The sequence below is a fragment of the Mytilus edulis genome, chromosome 5, assembly GCF_963676685.1.
Source record: "Mytilus edulis chromosome 5, xbMytEdul2.2, whole genome shotgun sequence".
Lineage (NCBI taxonomy): Eukaryota > Metazoa > Mollusca > Bivalvia > Mytilida > Mytilidae > Mytilus > Mytilus edulis.
In genome coordinates, this window is record NC_092348.1 from 79,820,039 (window position 1) to 79,841,197 (window position 21,159).

At 30.7% G+C, this 21,159-nt stretch overlaps 1 protein-coding gene across 6 annotated transcripts in view; it reads right to left on the bottom strand.

The window, feature by feature from the left end:
- The window catches only part of LOC139525491 (deoxynucleoside triphosphate triphosphohydrolase SAMHD1-like), a 43,475-nt gene extending 23,580 nt beyond the window's left edge, over positions 1-19,895 (bottom strand). The window contains exons 1-3 of one of the 6 annotated variants that reach the window (XM_071320867.1): positions 11,477-11,569; positions 2,213-2,279; positions 515-592 (exon numbers count right to left, since the gene is read on the bottom strand). In XM_071320867.1, the coding sequence (XP_071176968.1) occupies positions 515-523 (9 nt within the window). In that variant the 5' untranslated portion in view covers positions 524-592; positions 2,213-2,279; positions 11,477-11,569. Of the gene's footprint in view, positions 1-514; positions 593-2,212; positions 2,302-3,451; positions 4,068-11,476; positions 11,606-19,773 lie in introns of those variants that run through there. The other 5 variants (XM_071320865.1, XM_071320863.1, XM_071320868.1 and 2 more) reach the window with 5 other exon arrangements.
- Between the last annotated feature and the right edge of the window lie 1,264 nt (positions 19,896-21,159).

A 21,159-nucleotide genomic window follows, 5' to 3' on the forward strand; every position in this document is an offset into this window, starting at 1 on the left:
AAATGGCAAAATCCAATGCTCAAACACATCAAACGAATGAAAAACAACTGTTTAATTTGATAACTTATACGAGTGTGACTATTAAAAAAAACTTATTGTTAAAATAAGAATATTATTATCACAATATCTTTTATAATACTTATTTAACTAAGGTGAAAAAATTAACAATAACTTACAAAAACGAAATATTAACATAAACTTACAAAAACGAAATATCAACAGAAACTAATCCTTCCGGCTAGTCATTTGCGGACACCTCTCCACTAGTAGATACTTTGGTTCTTTAACGTTCATAGACCGTAACATTTCTCAGATGTTTGGTCTTCATTTAAAAAGGACATGGTTGTTTTCTGTAAATGCTGCGCAACTAAACTTACGTTATATCTGTTCGAATCACCACTCGGAAATGATTTCGATTTGATGAAAGTCATTATTTAGTGTATTTGGGATAAACAATTTTAGACAATATGAAATGTAAAATATCTTAAAAAATCTAATTAAAGAAACTATTTACCTTCGACATATCTTTTTTTCTTTTCACTGGCTTAATATAAGTTTCTGTATGCCGCTTTCAATTGATGTTCAAATATATCTATCAAATAAGTAATATGTTTAACACATCAAAATTTTAAAAAATGCTAATCGTATGAATAACATATAAGGTAATGCATAATATTGCCGTTTTCTATTCAATGACATAACTGTTTTCGTATAACTTCTTCATACAGTTTTCATGTTTTTAAGTCCATCTGCTGTATCAATAAGCAATTTCATATCTGTTCGACAAGAAGTTTACCAATGTATAAATATCTTAGTTAAACACATACACCAGGTCAAAACTGCTGGGGGTCGAATGAATTCCAAAAAGAACAAGACTGGAAAATCATTTATTTACAATCTTCTCAGACTATAAACCTTCTTTTCATCAAAATTGCTATTTGAATGTAACATGGTTTAATCTTACATAGATTGTGAAAATATATCACGATATGAATTTTCATGTACAACCATCGCAATTTAAATACGTATAGTTTTTATTACAGAAGTTGGTGCAGAATAAATACATTCTATAAACGTGGCACTGTAACATACAAGAACGAAAGAAACTTCTAAAAAATCAATGTAGTGTTAAACATAGAAAAATACCACAAAAAAACCCAATCGATCAGGAGTTGTCTCCCGTTGTCCTATGTCTAGAAATATATTAAATTAAGAAGCGTAATTTTGCCAGGTCACATTGGTTTCCAAAAGACATTACTAATAATGTTTTGTCAATGACATTCTAAATACTTAACTTTGTTTAAATGTGTATACATGTTTTTTGTTTAAATGTACTTTTATCGTTCTAATCAATAGATATGCTTTATTTTGTATTCATTTGATAATATAGTTCAAATTTTGGGCATCCTGATAAGTTAACAAAATATCTTGTATCTTGGTCTAGGTACTAAAATCTATGACAAACGAGACAATTTTAATTCTAGAATTATAAATCTGCCCACCTTAGCAGCAGTAAACCAACTTTATCTGCATATGGGATTTGCATTTCCTAGCTCATTCGGTATTAGCTTGTAGTTGCTACTTATACTTCCTAAAACGACGCCAGTGTCTGTGCAGAAAGTTAACAAATCCAGGTTATGTCAAAGACAATCTTGTCCTAGTATTCCGTAACAACTTCACAAATAGTCCATGATGTTCTTGAGGTATAGATTGTAGGTACATACGTTGTTTGTCATTAGTAAATGACCCATTAAAGTAAGAATAAGTTCTGGTCGTATTCTAAGATGAATCATTCGGATTGGATCTGATATTTTAAGAAAACTATCAATTTAAATTGAAGATAACCGTAATTTTGTTGATCTTCAAAAAACATTGAGGAAAAGTAAATTAAATTTAAATAGATTTCGACTTGACAATTACTAGTATTTATGAGCTTTTTAAATGGTTCAGCACTACGTTTTGTAAGGAAAGGGTTCCCCTAGAAGTATACAAGAGTCGCATCAGTCTATATATTAGATACAGCACATGAGCCATGGAAAGTTGTTTTACTATATAAAAATAATAAAATTCATCGTATTTAGAGCAGCAATAAAGTAAAATAAAAAAATACCAAACTTCAAATCGGAAAGTTCCTTATCAAACTGCAAAAACAAACGCTCCAACACATCAAAAGATTTGAAAACAGCTATCATAATGTTTCTCAGTAACTAACCTTAGCTGCTCTGTTGAATACTATTGGTAGCTGACTCTTTGGAAGTTTGCGGCCGAAAAACGGAAATCTAATATTAAATCAGTTTATGTCTGTAAATGGCAGTATAGAAATTTATTAAGTAAGTACATAATTTTATCGTTTTTCAGATCGACAGTAATTATATGATGGTCACTTGCCTTAGGCAAGTTCTTAATATAAGACTTAAGTCGAATCCAGTGTTGAGTTCAATATCGTAGCAGCTACGAAGCTGCTATCAATATATATGTAAGAACTAGTCTATAGCTACACGTTCAATAGTCAAAATTTACGTAGCACTATGTAGCTGCTATGATATGGAACGCAAACCTGCACAATTCTAATTATGAGCATTTGCTTTTTATCTTAAAAGGCAAGTCAATGGTCAAACGGAACACAGTTAATCATAGAACCATAAGTGAAAGATACTAGTAGCTGGGGAGACACAACTAATGAACAAACTCATAGATCACAACACGGGCAAACGTGCATACACAAATAAAAAAAATCACTAATCATACTGATCGGTGTCTACATTTGTATTAGGCAAATCAATCAATTTAACACTATACACGATATTAAAAGGCATAAAAGCATAACTGATTAAAGTTCGCGATGAAAGTGATCTAAATCGTGTTCGCGTAAGTAAACGACCATTTTAATGCCTTTCTTTTGTTTATCTGAACGTTTTCGACCATCTCAATGATGTGACATTTTCTGTCTGTTAATAAATATATTTTTGAATGATCTGCTTGTTAATATACTTTAAAACCTTGCGAAAATGCAGTATGAATGGATGCGTTCGAAGAATTGTTTCGAAATTTTCCTTTGAAAAATAAAAAGCTTTGTATCAAGATTACTTAAATTGTAATATTGTAATGTGTTTGTGTTTTCATTTATCGTCTGCTGTACATCGTTATTTCGAACATTACATTGACATTCAGAGAACGTATCTGAAACACAGCCGACGCTGTTACCAAGAATCATTAAATCAATGGCGAGCAATTCGAACTTATCCCTTTAACCGACTACGCCGGGAAAGAACAAACGCCGGAGATTGCCATTTACCATCCGCTGATTAAATATCAAGATGCATGTATATAATTGATTGTCACTGATAATCATGATAAACAGATCACAACATAAAGTTAGTATGAAATACAAATATTAACATTTCACGAACATATCTTATTACAACTATAAATCCCATAAGTACTTGCTTACCTCTTTAGTGTATAAGAGTTGAATAGAAAATAATCAAATGAATCGCTAAAACACTCTATCGGAGGAACATGTTCAATTTCGTCAAAATATAAAATTATTTAAAATACAGTGCTATGAAATACTATTTTAATTTTATTGATCTTCTCAAAATTTAAATACTCCGGTACATGCAAGTTTTGACAAGAATTCTGCATCTTTCTGTTGATAAGAGCACACAACTTATTTTAAAGGACTTTGCCGGATGAATACCTTTTCTGTTTAATAGGATATTAAAATCTATTCATTTTAAAGAATTTTCACTACATACATTGATCTATACAAGGTCTAAATTTAAATAAGTATCTCTTTAATTTAAACTTTATTTCAAAAGTACATTTTTTTCAATTCAATCTTCGTAGCTGTCAATATTTCCCGTCTTTCATCATTTTGGAACATGAATTGAAAGCAGCACCATTTACAATATTGCCTCAAGCATGGTTATTTGTTGGGATTCAGATTTGCTCAGTCTCTAGTTTTTTATGTTGCGTTTTGATAATTGTTGTGGTTTTTTTTTTTGCCATGGAATTCTCATTTTGTTTCGACATATTAGATTGAATTTCCCTTTGTTACTAATATTGTTTTCCTCTATTTTATTGAGGAACACAGCTGCGGTTGTTATTGGTAATTTCAAAAAATAGCAAAGTAATATGTCTATTACAGTTAACAAATATCCGTCACTGCACTATACATTATTACATTTATAGTGTTACAAGCCTTCCTTATGTGTTGTCCAATTACATCAAAATAAGTACGTTTATTATAAGTTACTTGATTAATTTGTAAAGAAATGAAATTAGAATGAAAAACGTTAGCTCGATTCGATGTTTAAGGGGATTGAGCCATAAAAACAGGGCAAGTTTTATGTTAAGTCGAAATGAACTGACAACATCATGCCAACAAAAGACGATCAAAAGACTAAACAAGTCTTAAAAAGACATTAGACATGTAAGAGAAGGTAGTTTCATAAGTTCTTATAAGCCGGCCTTTGTCAATGATAAAAAGTAAAATCATAAAAATAAATCCCGGCGGTCTAAGTTGTTGTATACTGCATCACTAGCCTGTCTACACTTAGTTTACTAATAAATTGATCACAAGATGTAACAAAAATACTGAACTCCGAGGAAAATTCAAAACGGAAAGTCCCTAATCACATTGCAAAAACAAACGACAAAACACATCAAACGAATGGACATCAACTGTCATATTCTTGACTTGGTACAGGCATTCTCCAATGTAGTAAATGGTGGATATATCTTTATATTAATTTAATACCAAACAGAACACAATACACTTGTGCCAAATATTGTATACCACAAACATGAGGTGCCAAAATTTGTACACCATATCCGGATTTGACAATTATTGTCTCTTCAGTTATGTTATGGATATATCTTTATATTTATTTAATACCAAACAGAAAACAATAAAATTAAATTAATATAAAGATCTATGTTATTACATCTTGTGAATAATTGTTTTGGCAATCGTCAATGGCAGTCAGCAGGGTTAAAGAATTTCAGTTGTTCCACCCGTTAGTCAAATGCGGTTTGTCAAAATATACTTTTTTACTCTTTTGACACAACTTTTTGGAATTTTGGATCCTCAATGCTCTTCAACTTTGTACTTCTTTGGCTTTATAAATATTTTGATATGAGTGTCACTAATGAGTCTTATGTAGTCGAAACGCGCGTCTGGCGTATTAAATTAAAATTCTCGTACCTTTGATAACTATTTGGATGTATTACATAATCATACACAATAGATAAACTGACAATTGTTTACAATTCCCTTGCAACGGGTGAAAAGATGAACACAAGATTAAAGGGAGTAACTCTTTTTTTTTCATTATTCTTATCAAATGTTTGGGTTTTTTTTCCTGACCAAAATAGTTGGTTAAACCTGAATAGCTAACTTAATAAACCTCCAACTTGTATAGCTCTCTTATATTTACGCAAGTATTTTAGCAAACCAGACAGACATAATAGGTTAATATGACAATTGTTGGGATGCAGCTACTAAATAAACATACAATTATATATAATAAAGACCCCAACAAAAATAGTGCGCGGTGAATATTGTCTATTACAGTATAATAAATGGCATATACACACTTTCAAAAATTAAGTAAAATATAAATACGAAGAAACACAAAAGGAAATTGATAGATTTCACGCTTTGGAAAAATACCACAAAAAAAAACAATCGATCAGGAGTTGTCTCCCGTTGGCCTATGTCTAGAAATATATTAAATTAAGAAGCGTAATTTTGCCAGGTCACATTGGCTTCAAAAAGACATTACTAATAATGTTTTGTCAATGACATTCTAAATACCTAACTTTGTTTAGATGTGTATACATGTTTTTTGTTTAAATGTACTTTTATCGTTCTAATCAATAGATATGCTTTATTTTGTATTCATTTGATAATAGAGCTCAAATTTTGGGCACTCTGATAGGTTAACAAAATATCTTGTATCTTGGTCTAGGTACTAAAATCTATGACAAACGATACAATTTTAATTTTAGAATTATAAATCTTCCCACCTTAGCAGCAGTAAACCAACTTTATCTGCATATGGGATTTGCATTTCCTAACTCATTCGGTATTAGCTTGTAGTTGCTTCTTATACTTCTTAAATCGACACCAGTGTCTGCGCAGAAAGTTAACTTATCCAGGTTATGTCAAAGACAATCTTGTCCTAGTATTCCGTAACAACTTCACAAATAGTCCATGATGTTCTTGAGGTATAGATTGTAGGTACAGATGTCATTAGTAAATGACCCATTAAAGTAAGAATAGTTCTGGTCGTATTATTAGATGAACCATTCGGATTGAATCTGCTATTTTATGAAAACTATCAATTTAAATTGAAGATAACCGTAATTTTGTTGATTTTCAAAAAACATTGAGGAAAAGTAAATTAAATGAAAATAACAAATTAAATGTCAATAGATTTCGACTTGACAATTATGTATGAGCTTTTTAAATGTTTTAGCACTACTAGAAGTAAATATACAAGAGTCGCATCAGTATATATATATTAGATGCAGTACATAGGCCATGGAAAATTGTTTTACTACATAAAAATAATAAAATTCATCGTATTCAGAGCAGTAATAAAGTAAAATAAACAAATACCGAACTTCAAATCGGAAAGTTCCTTATCAAACTGCAAAATCAAACGTTCAAACACATCAAACGAATGGAAAACAGCTATCATAGTGTTTCTCAGTAACAACCCTTAGCTGCTCTGTTGAATACTATTGTTAGCTGACTCTTTGAAGTTTGCGGCCGAAAAACGGAAATCTAATATTAAATCAGTTTAAGTCTGTAAATGACAGTATATAAATTTCTTAAGTAAGAACATAATTTTGTCGTTTATCAGATCGACAGTAAATATATCAAGGGGTTCAATCAAAATCACGTGATGGATATACACACACCGGAAGTTACAGTCGAACTCGCCGCTTGAAAGGTTAGTAGTTGCATTTTCTTGTTTATATCAATTAAATTTTGATTAATAAGTTGGCACACAGAATGTCGGATAGTATGTAGTTTTAAAATACACGCTTGTTTTTGCTAGAAAGCGAGCAGTTATTGCAAACACTTCGACGGTGAAATTTTGGAACTGTGTCGAAGTGTTAGCATTAACTGCACGCTTTCCAGCAATGATAATTGTGTATTTCAAAACTAGATAGTATCCTACATTCGGTGCACTACGTTATTTATTAAATTTTATTGATATAAACAAGTAAATACGACTACTTACCTTTCAAGCGGTCTGCTCGACTGTTGCTTCCGGTGTGTGTATATCCATCACGTGATTTTGATTGTACCCCTTGTATATGATGGTCCCTTGCCTTAGGCAAGTTCTTAATATAAGACTGAAGTCGAATCCAGTGTTTAGTTCAATATCGTAACAGCAACATAGCGGCTACGTAGCTGCTATCAATATATATGTAAGAACTAGTCTATAGCTACACGTTCAATAGTCAAAATTTACGTAGCACTACGTAGCTGCTATGATATTGAACGCAACCCTGCACAATGCTAATTATGAGCATTTGCTTCTTATCCTAAAAGGCAATACAATGGTCAAACGGAACACAGTTTATCACAGAACCATAAGTCATAGATCACAACACGGGCAAACGTGTATACACAAATAAAACAATCACTAATCATACTGATCGATGTCTACATTTGTATTAGGCAAATCAATCAATTTAACACTATAAACGATATTAAAAGGCACAAAAGCATAATTAATTAAAGCTCGCGATGACAGTTAACTAAAACATGTTCGCGTAAGAAAACGACCATTTTAATGCCTTTATTTTGTTTATCTGAACGTTTTCGATCATCTCAATAATGTGAAATTTTCTGTCTGTTAATAAATATATTTTTGAATGATCTGCTTGTTAATATACTTTAAAACCCCGCGAAAATGCAGTATCAATGGATGTGTTCGAAAATTTGTTTCGAAATTTTCCATTGAAAAATAAAAAAGCTATGTATCAAGATTACTTTAATTATAATATTCTTATAAAATCGTGTTTGTGTTTTCATTTATCGTCTGCTGTACATTTTGAATTATTAAAAATAAACGCTATTTCGAACATTACATTGACATTCAGAGAACGTATCTGCTACACTGCCGACGCTGTTACCAAGAATCATTAAATCAATGGCGAGCAATTCGAACTTATCCCTTTAACCGACTACGCCGGGAAAGAACAAACTCCGGAGATTGCCATTTACCATCCGCTGATTAAATATCAAGATGCATGTATATAATTGATTGTCACTGATAATCATGATAAACAGATCACAACATAAAGTTAGTATGAAATACAAATATTAACATTTCACGAACATATCTCATTACATTTATAAATCCCATAAGTACTTGCTTACCTCTTTAGTGTATAAGAGTTGAATAGAAAATAATCGAATTAATCGCTAAAACACTTTATCGGATGGAACATGTTCAATTTCGTCAAAACATGATATTATGTAAATTACAGTGCTATGAAATACTGTTTTAATTTTATTTGTTTTCTCAAAATTTAAATACTCCGGTACGTGCAAGTTTTGACAACAATTCTGCATTCTTTCTGTTGATAAGAGCACACAACTTATTTTAAAGGACTTTGCCGGATGAAATATTTTCTGTTGAGTAGGATATCAAAATCTATTCATTTTAAAGAATTTTCACTACATACATTGATCTATACAAGGTCTAAATTTAAATAAGTATCTCTTTAATTTAAACTTTATTTCAAAAGTACATTTTTTCAATTCGATCTTCGTAGCTGTAATCATTTCCCATCTTCATCATTTGGACCATGAATTGATAGCAGCACCATTTACAAAATTGCCTCAAGCATGGTTATTTGTTGGGATTCAGAGTTGCTCAGTTTCTAGTTTTTTATGTTGCGTTTTGATAATTGTTGTGGTTTTTTTTTTGCCATGGAATTCTCATTTTGTTTCGACATATTTGATTGAATTTCCCTTTGTTACTAATATTGTTTTCCTCTCTTTATTGAGGAACACAGCTGCGGTTGTTATTGGTAATTTCAAAGAATAGCAAAGTAATATGTCTATTACAGTTAACAAATATCCGTCACTGCAATATACATTATTACATTTATAGTGTTACTAGCCTTCCTTGTGTGTTGTCCAATTACATCAAAATAAGTACGTTTATTATAAGTTACTAGATTAATTTTTAAGGACATGAAATTAGAATGAAAAACGTTAGCTCGATTCGATGTTTAAGGGGATTGAGTCATGAACACAGGGCAGGTTTTATGTTAAGTCGAAATGAACTGACAACATCATGCCAATAAAAAACGTTTAAAAGACTAAAAAAGTATTTAAAAAGACATTAGAGAAGGTAGTATCATAAGTTCTTATAAGCCCGCCTTTGTCACTGATAAAAAGTAAAATCATAAAAATACATCCCGGCAGTCTAAGTTGTTGTATAATGTATCACTAGCCTATCTACACTTAGTTTACTAATAAATTGTCCACGAGATGTAACAAAAAGTAAAATAACAAAAATACTGAACTCCGAGGAAAATTCAAAACGGAAAATCCCTAATCAAATTGCAAAAACAAACGACAAAACACATCAAACGAACGGACATCAACTGTCATATTCTTGACTTGGTACAGGCATTCTCAAATGTAGTAAATGGTGGATATATCTTAATATTAATTTAATACCAAACAGAAAACAATAAACGTGTGCCAAACATTGTATACCACAAACATGAGATGCTAAAATTCGTACACCATATCCAAAGGAGTAGGTCCGGTAAGGGTCAATTTTCGCCTTAAATTTCAGGATCATCTGACGAAAGATTTTGGACACTTTTTAAACACTTAAGTGTCTATTTCATTTGATTCAATTAGTTTGAGTGAAACACGCACAAGTTTAATTAAGGCCAGAGGTTGTTTGTTAACAGTCCAATTATGAAATAATTCTGGTGAATATTATATATAAATTAAATATAATTTTATAAAGACTTATATCGACTCAACGGCAGTGATAAAAAAGATAACGGTTTTGTAAATAACGTTGTTATAGATGAAAATAGAGTAGAGTATTTTATAATTTATATGAATTAAACAAACGACTTTCTTTTACTTAGAAAAATCAATTTCATAACATGAAATATCTAAACATTTAGAGACACATTAATGTTTTTATTTACTGAAAAATGCAGCATATCTTTCTTAAAATCGAAATTAAAACGAACCACAAAATTTAAAACGTAAAAAAACCCACTCAAATAAAAGAAAGCCGTGAACGAATTTGTAGTCAGTTGACACATTGTTTTAGGCGTTGAACTATGTTTAAGGGCGGATTGAATATATTATGAGAAGTTTACATGGTTTTGGAAAATATTGACATTACTTGATCAATATCTGAGACAATACAATTTTGTGATGTGACGAACGTGCTTCATATTTAATGAAGAATCAAACTACAAGACAAATTCTATTAAAATTACTGATGTGAAACATCTTTGTGTATCTAAAATTGATTCCAATTGTATAGACACACAACAAAAGACAGGTATACGCTTAGATATTGTGAATTTTACCTAGAAATTTTATTCTGGTAATTAGGTTGCATAATCAATAATATTACAAACATAGCGTTGTCACGACGATATGATGAGGCAGCTATGTTCATGTAGTTTTCTGATATCAAAATGAAATATACAATTGCATGTCTCTAAAATCAGTCTTTAAATAGACCATGTTAACGATGTATTTTTAGAAAAAAAAGTGTTTAAATAATCAAAATCACAGATATTTCAAAACATCATTTGTAAACTGTTATCCATAAACAATATGCTATTTTTTAGTACCAGCTATTTTTAGGACAAAATGATGAAATGCTTGTGAAATTGTGTCAAAGAAAAAAACCACGTCTTCAATTTTGTTTAAATTGTATGCGTTAAAGGTGCTTTTCTAGATTTACATTCATCAGAAAACCCAAATATTTATAGGAAAGCAAACATAAATATGCAAAAAATGCTAGGAGAGATATGTTCTAAGGCACATCAAAATTAGTACTGAACGGGGATGTGCAGTGCTACATTTCACGACGTTATTGATTTGAACAAAAAGTATAATCACAAAAATACTGAACTCTGAGGAAAATTCAAAACGGAAAGTCATAATTGAATGGCAAAATCAAAAGCTCTAACACATCAAACGAATGGATAACAACTTACATATTCCTGACTTGGTACAGGCATTTTCTTGTGTAGAAAATGGTAGATTAAACCTTGTTGTAAAGCAAGCTAAACCTCTTACTATGTAAAACACAGCATTCAGTCGAATCTGAAATCCGCATTGTTCTAGAAAAATCATTATTTATAAACATTTACATTTGGTTTATGAAAATTGAGTTATACTATAGGAACAGATGATACTAAGCATATAACAAAACTAATTTAGATTTACCTGAATTAACTGGAAAAACACTTTATAAATTTCTTTCGTCCGATGGGCACAAGCCGATATTTGAAGATAGATTTTTAATTAAAGAATTATAAACGACAAACAGATGTTGTAACATGTTTTATTGATTGAGCTGTGCAATGTATTTTATTGCAGACAAAATCGATAAACAAAGGTTCTTGGACCAATTGAAGGTTGTGATAGGCTATCATCAACATCAATAGATGATAATGCAGTCATGGCAACAGCATTAACAAATGGAGAAAAAGAGGCAGTGCATATCAAAAATCAAGTTGATGAAGTTGACACAAATCAAATTAATGTAGTCTGAACCCGAGTTTATTAACATTACGTGGCATTGTCTTTTGGCCTTTTGGAAATGCAATAATAATGCATGTAGTATTGTTTACTTAATAAATGCCGTAAACAAAATGTTAGATTTTCAAATAAAAGACATATAGAATGTTAACATATGTTGTACACTATTTCGTTTATATCATTGTTTTTTATATTCATTAAATTTTTTGGGAGTAATTTATATATAATAAATATATAAGAGCAGTTCTATTACGTTTGTGGCATGTTATCTATTTTTGCATGAAGATATATTTCTGGCAGTACACTGCATGGAGTGTGATACGGAAAAATGATTCCTACAATGCGTCAATTGACAATATTACGACATTTCCATTGGTTATTCTTTATATCAATGCTTACTATAAACTTTTAAGACAAATAACGTGTCGTTTATTGCAACTGAGATTGTTTTTAACAATACGCAAAACACGCACTCTTTTCACCTGCTAAATCATCTTTTTATTAAATGTTATTGCACTCTGAAGCGTACAAATATTTTTAAAATGACGCTAGAACAGGACATACTGGTATGTGTGGTATGTTCAATAAATCACATTCGAGGAGAAGATGACGTGATTGTGGTTACGATAATTGGAACATACCCGTCGAATATCAATTCAAAATATTAAAACATTACAAATATGTTAAAAATATCTACTTGTAAATAATGAAATCCAACATTTCTTTAATTGTATATTTCGAATACGAAGACTAGTTATAATGATCAATATGGCGATTGATAATTTATCTGATGACGATTTTGGCTTCAATTATGTATGTTTATGTCGTGTACATGTATTATCTTACCTCCTATACATTTCTAGGACTATGACTGGTTAAAAGCGTGGAGACCATGTATATTGAATATTAGGTAAGTAGGGAGTTGGGGCTTATTTCAATACACGGTAAGTAGTGGAATTACGACTTTGGCACTATTTGATTATTTAAATGTATTGAAAGTTCCATTTAATTTTTTTATATCAAGGTTGTCGATATTAAATTGGTATTTTGTTGACATTAGTTTTTTTTGTACAGACCAATGGGAGCAGGTTCTTAAAATTGAACACTTTAATATAAAAATAAGAAGATGTGGTATGATTACAAATGAGACAAGTCTAGTCTTATTTCAACAAATTAAAATAGTCGGTACGATAAATTCGTTCGTTACATAGTGTTCTAGTGACCTTATATTATTTGTACAATAATTACGTGTATGATGCAAGTTAAGTGTCAACTGATATGCATAGATATCAGAAGAAGTAAGTTTGAAATACAAATATTTTAAACATTTCGCGAACATATCTTATTACAACTATAAATCATATAATAATTTGTTTGCCTCTTTAATTTATAAGTGTTTAATAGAAATTAATCAATTTTAAAAATATAACAGAGGGATATATATATAAGACGATGTAGTATGAGTGCCAATGAGAATACTCTCCATCCAAGTCACAATTTGTAAAAGTAAACTATTATAGATCAAAGTACAGTCTTCAACACAGAGCCTTGGCTCATAACGAACAGCCCCAAAACGACTAGTGTAGACAATTATCAAAGGTACCAGGCTTATAATTTAATACTTTTTTAAACATGAAATTTATAAAAATAACCATATAATTGATATTCATGTTTACACGGAAGTGCTGACTTCTGAACTGGTGATACCATCGAGGATGAAACGTCGAGCAGCAGTGGCATCGACCCAGAAGTGTAAATAGTTATCAAAGGTACCTGGCGTTTTATTAGATACACCAGACGCGGGTTTCGTCTACATAAGACTCATCAGTGACGCTCAGATCAATAAAGTTATAAAACCAAACTAGTACAAAGTTGAAGAGCATCGAGGACTCAAAAATTCTAAAATTTGTGCCAAATACGGATCAAGTAATCTATGCCTGGGATAAAAAAAATCCTTAGTATTTCGAAAAATTCATACTTTTGTAAACATGGTAAACATGAACTTTCAAACGAAAAAAAACCAACTGTCTTATCTTTATTAAAACAAGGACGAGAAACACTTATGAACTTCATCAACACACGACAACTACTGAACATCAGATTCATGATGCATATACAAATGCGTATTTACAGTGTAACACCAACATACGAATAAACAACCTAGTCAATGGTTCACAATCAGTACAAGTACGGATCAGACGACTTTACTTGTATGTAAAGATAAAGACACTGAAAAGATCCCAATAGTGAGCTGAGAAGTCCATCTGCTGTATCAATAAGCAATTTCATATCTGTTCGACAAGAAGTTTACCAATGTATAAATATCTTAGTTAAACACATACACCAGGTCAAAACTGCTGGGGGTCGAATGAATTCCAAAAAGAACAAGACTGGAAAATCATTTATTTACAATCTTCTCAGACTATAAACCTTCTTTTCATCAAAATTGCTATTTGAATGTAACATGGTTTAATCTTACATAGATTGTGAAAATATATCACGATATGAATTTCCATGTACAACCATCGCAATTTAAATACGTATAGTTTTTATTACAGAAGTTGGTGCAGAATAAAAACATTCTATAAACGTGGCACTGTAACATACAAGAACGAAAGAAACTTCTAAAAAATCAATGTAGTGTTAAACATAGAAAAATACCACAAAAAAACCCAATCGATCAGGAGTTGTCTCCCGTTGTCCTATGTCTAGAAATATATTAAATTAAGAAGCGTAATTTTGCCAGGTCACATTGGTTTCCAAAAGACATTACTAATAATGTTTTGTCAATGACATTCTAATTACTTAACTTTGTTTAAATGTGTATACATGTTTTTTGTTTAAATGTACTTTTATCGTTCTAATCAATAGATATGATTATTTTGTATTCATTTGATAATATAGTTCAAATTTTGGGCATCCTGATAAGTTAACAAAATATCTTGTATCTTGGTCTAGGTACTAAAATCTATGACAAACGAGACAATTTTAATTTTAGAATTATAAATCTGCCCACCTTAGCAGCAGTAAACCAACTTTATCTGCATATGGGATTTGCATTTCCTAGCTCATTCGGTATTAGCTTGTAGTTGCTACTTAGACTTCCTAAAACGACGCAAGTGTCTGTGCAGAAAGTTAACAAATCCAGGTTATGTCAAAGACAATCTTGTCCTAGTATTCCGTAACAACTTCACAAATAGTCCATGATGTTCTTGAGGTATAGATTGTAGGTACATACGTTGTTTGTCATTAGTAAATGACCCATTAAAGTCAGAATAAGTTCTGGTCGTATTCTAAGATGACTCATTCGGATTGGATCTGATATTTTAAGAAAACTATCAATTTAAATTGAAGATAACCGTAATTTTGTTGATCTTCAAAAAACATTGAGGAAAAGTAAATTAAATGTAAATAGATTTCGACTTGACAATTACTAGTATTTATGAGCTTTTTAAATGGTTCAGCACTACGTTTTGTAAGGAAAGGGTTCCCCTAGAAGTATACAAGAGTCGCATCAGTCTATATATTAGATACAGCACATGAGCCATGGAAAGTTGTTTTACTATATAAAAATAATAAAATTCATCGTATTTAGAGCAGCAATAAAGTAAAATAAAAAAATACCAAACTCCAAAACGGAAAGTTCCTTATCAAACAGCAAAAACAAACGCTCCAACACATCAAAAGATTTGAAAACAGCTATCATAATGTTTCTCAGTAACTAACCTAACTATTGGTAGCTGACTCTTTGGAAGTTTGCGGCCGAAAAACGGAAATCTAATATTAAATCAGTTTATGTCTGTAAATGGCAGTATAGAAATTTATTAAGTAAGTACATAATTTTATCGTTTTTCAGATCGACAGTAATTATATGATGGTCACTTGCCTTAGGCAAGTTCTTAATATAAGACTTAAGTCGAATCCAGTGTTGAGTTCAATATCGTAGCAGCTACGAAGCTGCTATCAATATATATGTAAGAACTAGTCTATAGCTACACGTTCAATAGTTAAAATTTACGTAGCACTATGTAGCTGCTATGATATTGAACGCAAACCTGCACAATTCTAATTATGAGCATTTGCTTTTTATCTTAAAAGGCAAGTCAATGGTCAAACGGAACACAGTTAATCATAGAACCATAAGTGAAAGATACTAGTAGCTGGGGAGACACAACTAATGAACAAACTCATAGATCACAACACGGGCAAACGTGCATACACAAATAAAAAATCACTAATCATACTGATCGGTGTCTACATTTGTATTAGGCAAATCAATCAATTTAACACTATACACGATATTAAAAGGCATAAAAGCATAACTGATTAAAGTTCGCGATGAAAGTGATCTAAATCGTGTTCGCGTAAGTAAACGACCATTTTAATGCCTTTCTTTTGTTTATCTGAACGTTTTCGACCATCTCAATGATGTGACATTTTCTGTCTGTTAATAAATATATTTTTGAATGATCTGCTTGTTAATATACTTTAAAACCTTGCGAAAATGCAGTATGAATGGATGCGTTCGAAGATTTGTTTCGAAATTTTCCTTTGAAAAATAAAAAGCTTTGTATCAAGATTACTTAAATTGTAATATTGTAATAAAATCGTGTTTGTGTTTTCATTTATCGTCTGCTGTACATCGTTATTTCGAACATTACATTGACATTCAGAGAACGTATCTGAAACACAGCCGACGCTGTTACAAAGAATCATTAAATCAATGGCGAGCAATTCGAACTTATCCCTTTAACCGACTACGCCGGGAAAGAACAAACGCCGGAGATTGCCATTTACCATCCGCTGATTAAATATCAAGATGCATGTATATAATTGATTGTCACTGATAATCATGATAAACAGATCACAACATAAAGTTAGTATGAAATACAAATATTAACATTTCACGAACATATCTTATTACAACTATAAATCCCATAAGTACTTGCTTACCTCTTTAGTGTATAAGAGTTGAATAGAAAATAATCAAATGAATCGCTAAAACACTCTATCGGAGGAACATATTCAATTTCGTCAAAATATAAAATTATTTAAAATACAGTGCTATGAAATACTATTTTAATTTTATTGATCTTCTCAAAATTTAAATACTCCGGTACATGCAAGTTTTGACAAGAATTCTGCATCTTTCTGTTGATAAGAGCACACAATTTATTTTAAAGGACTTTGCCGGATGAATACCTTTTCTGATTAATAGGATATTAAAATCTATTCATTTTAAAGAATTTTCACTACATACATTGATCTATACAAGGTCTAAATTTAAATAAGTATCTCTTTGATTTAAACTTTATTTCAAAAGTACATTTTTTTCAATTCAATCTTCGTAGCTGTCAATATTTCTCGTCTTTCATCATTTTGGAACATGAATTGAAAGCAGCACCATTTACAATATTGCCTCAAGCATGGTTATTTGTTGGGATTCAGATTTGCTCAGTCTCTAGTTTTTTATGTTGCGTTTTGATAATTGTTGTGGTTTTTTTTTTTGCCATGGAATTCTCATTTTGTTTCGACATATTAGATTGAATTTCCCTTTGTTACTAATATTGTTTTCCTTTCTTTTATTGAGGAACACAGCTGCGGTTGTTATTGGTAATTTCAAAGAATAGTAAAGTAATATGTCTATTACAGTTAACAAATATCCGTCACTGCAATATACATTTTTACATTTATAGTGTTACTAGCCTTCCTTGTGTGTTGTCCAATTACATCAAAATAAGTACGTTTATTATAAGTTACTTGATTAATTTGTAAAGAAATGAAATTAGAATGAAAAACGTTAGCTCGATTCGATGTTTAAGGGGATTGAGCCATAAAAACAGGGCAAGTTTTATGTTAAGTCGAAATGAACTGATAACATCATGCCAACAAAAGACGATCAAAAGACTAAACAAGTCTTAAAAAGACATTAGACATGTTAGAGAAGGTAGTTTCATAAGTTCTTATAAGCCCGCCTTTGTCACTGATAAAAAGTAAAATCATAAAAATACATCCCGGCGGTCTAAGTTGTTGTATACTGCATCACTAGCCTGTTTACACTTAGTTTACTAATAAATTGATCACAAGATGTAACAAAAAGTAAAATGACAAAAATATTGAACTCCGAGGAAAATTCAAAACGGAAAGTCCCTAATCAAATTGCAAAAACAAACGACAAAACACATCAAATGAATAGACATCAACTGTCATATTCTTGACTTGGTAAAGGCATTCTCCAATGTAGAAAATGGTGGATATATCTTTATATTAATTTAATACCAAACAGAAAACAATAAACTTGTGCCAAATATTGTATACCACAAACATGAGATGCTAAAATTCGTACACCATATCCAAAGGAGTAGGTCTGGTAAGGGTCGATTTTCGCCTTAAATTTCAGGATCATCTAACGAAAGATTTTGGACACTTTTTAAACACTGAAGTGTCTATTTCATTTGATTCAATTAGTTTAAGTGAAACACACACAAGTTTAATTAAGGCCAGAGGTTGTTTGTTAACAGTCCCATTATGAAATAATTTAATTGATTATTCTGGTGATTATTATATATAAATTAAATATAATTTTATATAGACTTATATAGACTCAACGGCAGTTGAAAAAGATAACGGTTTTGTAAATAACGTTGTTATAGATGAGGATAGAGTAGAGTATTTTATAATTTATATGAATCAAACAAACGACGTTCTTTTACTTAGAAAAATCAATTTCATAACATGAAATATCTAAACATTTAGAGACACATTAATGTTACTATTTACTGAAAAATGCAGCATATCTTTCTTAAAATCGAAATTATAACGAACCACAAAATTTAAAACGTAAAAAAACCCCACTCAAATAAAATATTATGAGAAGTTTACATGGTTTTGGAAAATATTGACATTACTTGATCAATATCTGAGACAATACAATTTTGTGATGTGACGAACGTGCTTCATATTTAATGAAGAATCAAACTACATGACAAATTCTATTAAAATTACTGATGTGAAACATCTTTGTGTATCTAAAATTGATTCCAATTGTATAGACACACAACAAAAGACAGGTATACGCTTAGATATTGTGAATTTTAGCTAGAAATTTTATTCTGGTAATTAGGTTGCATAATCAATAATATTACAAACATAGCGTTGTCACGACGATATGATGAGGCAGCTATGTTCATGTAGTTTTCTGATATCAAAATGAGATATATAATTGCATGTCTCTAACACCAGTCTTTAAATAGAGCATTTACCCGGGAGATTTTAACGACGTATTTTAGGAAAAAGTGTTTAAATAATCAAAACCTACAGATATTTCAAAACATCATTTGTAAACTGTTATCCATAAACAATATGATAAATTTTAGTACCAGCTATTTTTAGAACAAAATGATGAAATGCTTGTGAAATTGTATCAAAGAAAAAAAACACGTCCTTAATTTTGTTACAATTGTATGCGTTAAAAGCGCTTTTCTAAGTTTACATTCATCAGAAAACCCAAATATTTTAAAGGAAGCAAACATAAATATGCAAAAATGCTAGCAGAGATATGTTCTAAGGCACGTCAAAATTAGTACTGAAAGGGGATGTGCAGTGCTACATTTCACGACGTTATTGATTTGAACAAAAAGTATAATCACAAAAAAACTGAACTCTGAGGAAAATTCAAAACGGAAAGTCATAATTAAATGGCAAAATCAAAAGCTCTAACACATCAAACGAATGGATAACAACTTACATATTCCTGACTTGGGACAGGCATTTTCTTGTGTAGAAAATGGTGGATTAAGCCTTGTTTTAAAGTTAGCTAAACCTCTTACAATGTAAAACACAGCATTCAGTCGAATCTGAAATCCGCATTGTTCTAGAAAAATCATTATTTATAAACATTATCATATGGTTTAAGAAAATTGAGTTATACTATAGGAACACAGATAAATACTAAGCATATAACAAAACTAATTTAGATTTACCTGAATTAACTGGAAAAACACTTTATAACTTTCTTTCGTCCGATGGGCACAAGCCGATATTTGATGATAGGTTTTAATTAACGAATTAAAATGACAAACAGATGTTGCAACATGTTGTATTGATTGAGCCGTGCATGTATTTTATTGCAGACAAAATCGATAAACAAAGGTTCTTATGCAAATTGTGCAAAAGACTTTATTTGAAAATGGCTAATTGTGTACAGATTATTTTCTCTACAATCTTATTCGCACTCGATCATTTTTTATTATGCTTGGTTGCTGCGGAAATTTAATTTTAATTAGATTGATTTCTTCTATGACGATGATTTTTGTCTAGTCGATTAATTGAGAAACTGTTAGTCAAAACCCGAGTATTAACATTACGTGGCATTGTCTTTTGGCATATTGGAAATGCAATAATAATGCATGTAGTATTGTTTACTTAATAAATGCCGTAAACAAAATGTTAGATTTTCAAATAAAAGACATATGAAATGTTAACATATGTTTATATCATTGTTTTTTATATTCATTAATTTCCTTTTGGAGTAATTTATATATAATTAATATATATAAGAGCAGTTCTATTACGGTTGTGGCATGTTATCTATTTTTGCATGAAGATATATTTCTGGCAGAACACTGCATGGAGTGTGATACGGAAAAATGATTCCTACAATGCGTTAATTGACAATATTACGACATTTCCATTGGTTATTCTTTATATCAATGGTTACTACAAAATTTAAAGACAAATAACGTGTCGTTTATTGCAACTGAGATTGTTTTTAACAATACGCAAAACACGCACTCTTTTCACCTGCTAAATCATCTTTTTATTAAATGTTATTGCACTCTGAAGCGTACAAATATTTTTAAAATGACGCTAGAACAGGACATACTGGTATGTGCCAAAACTATATAACAAACCATGTGATAGTCCTAATTCAATAAGTCACATTCAAGGAGAAGATAGCGTGATTGTGGTTACGATAATTGGAACATACCCGTCGAATATCAATTCAAAATATTAAAACATTGCAAAAAAGTTAAAAATATCTATTTGTAAATAATGAAATCAAACATTTCTTTAATTGTATATTTCGAATACGAAGACTAGTTATAATGATCAATATTGCGATTGATAATTTATCTGATGACGATTTTGGCTTCAATTATGTATGTTTATGTCGTGTACATGTATTATCTTAACTCCTATACATTTCTAGGACTATGACTGGTTAAAAGCGTGGAGACCATGTATATTGAATATTAGGTAAGTAGGGAGTTGGGGCTTATTTCAATACACGGTAAGTAGTGGAATTACGACTTTGGCACTATTTGATTATTTAAATGTATTGAAAGTTCCATTTAATTTTTTTATAT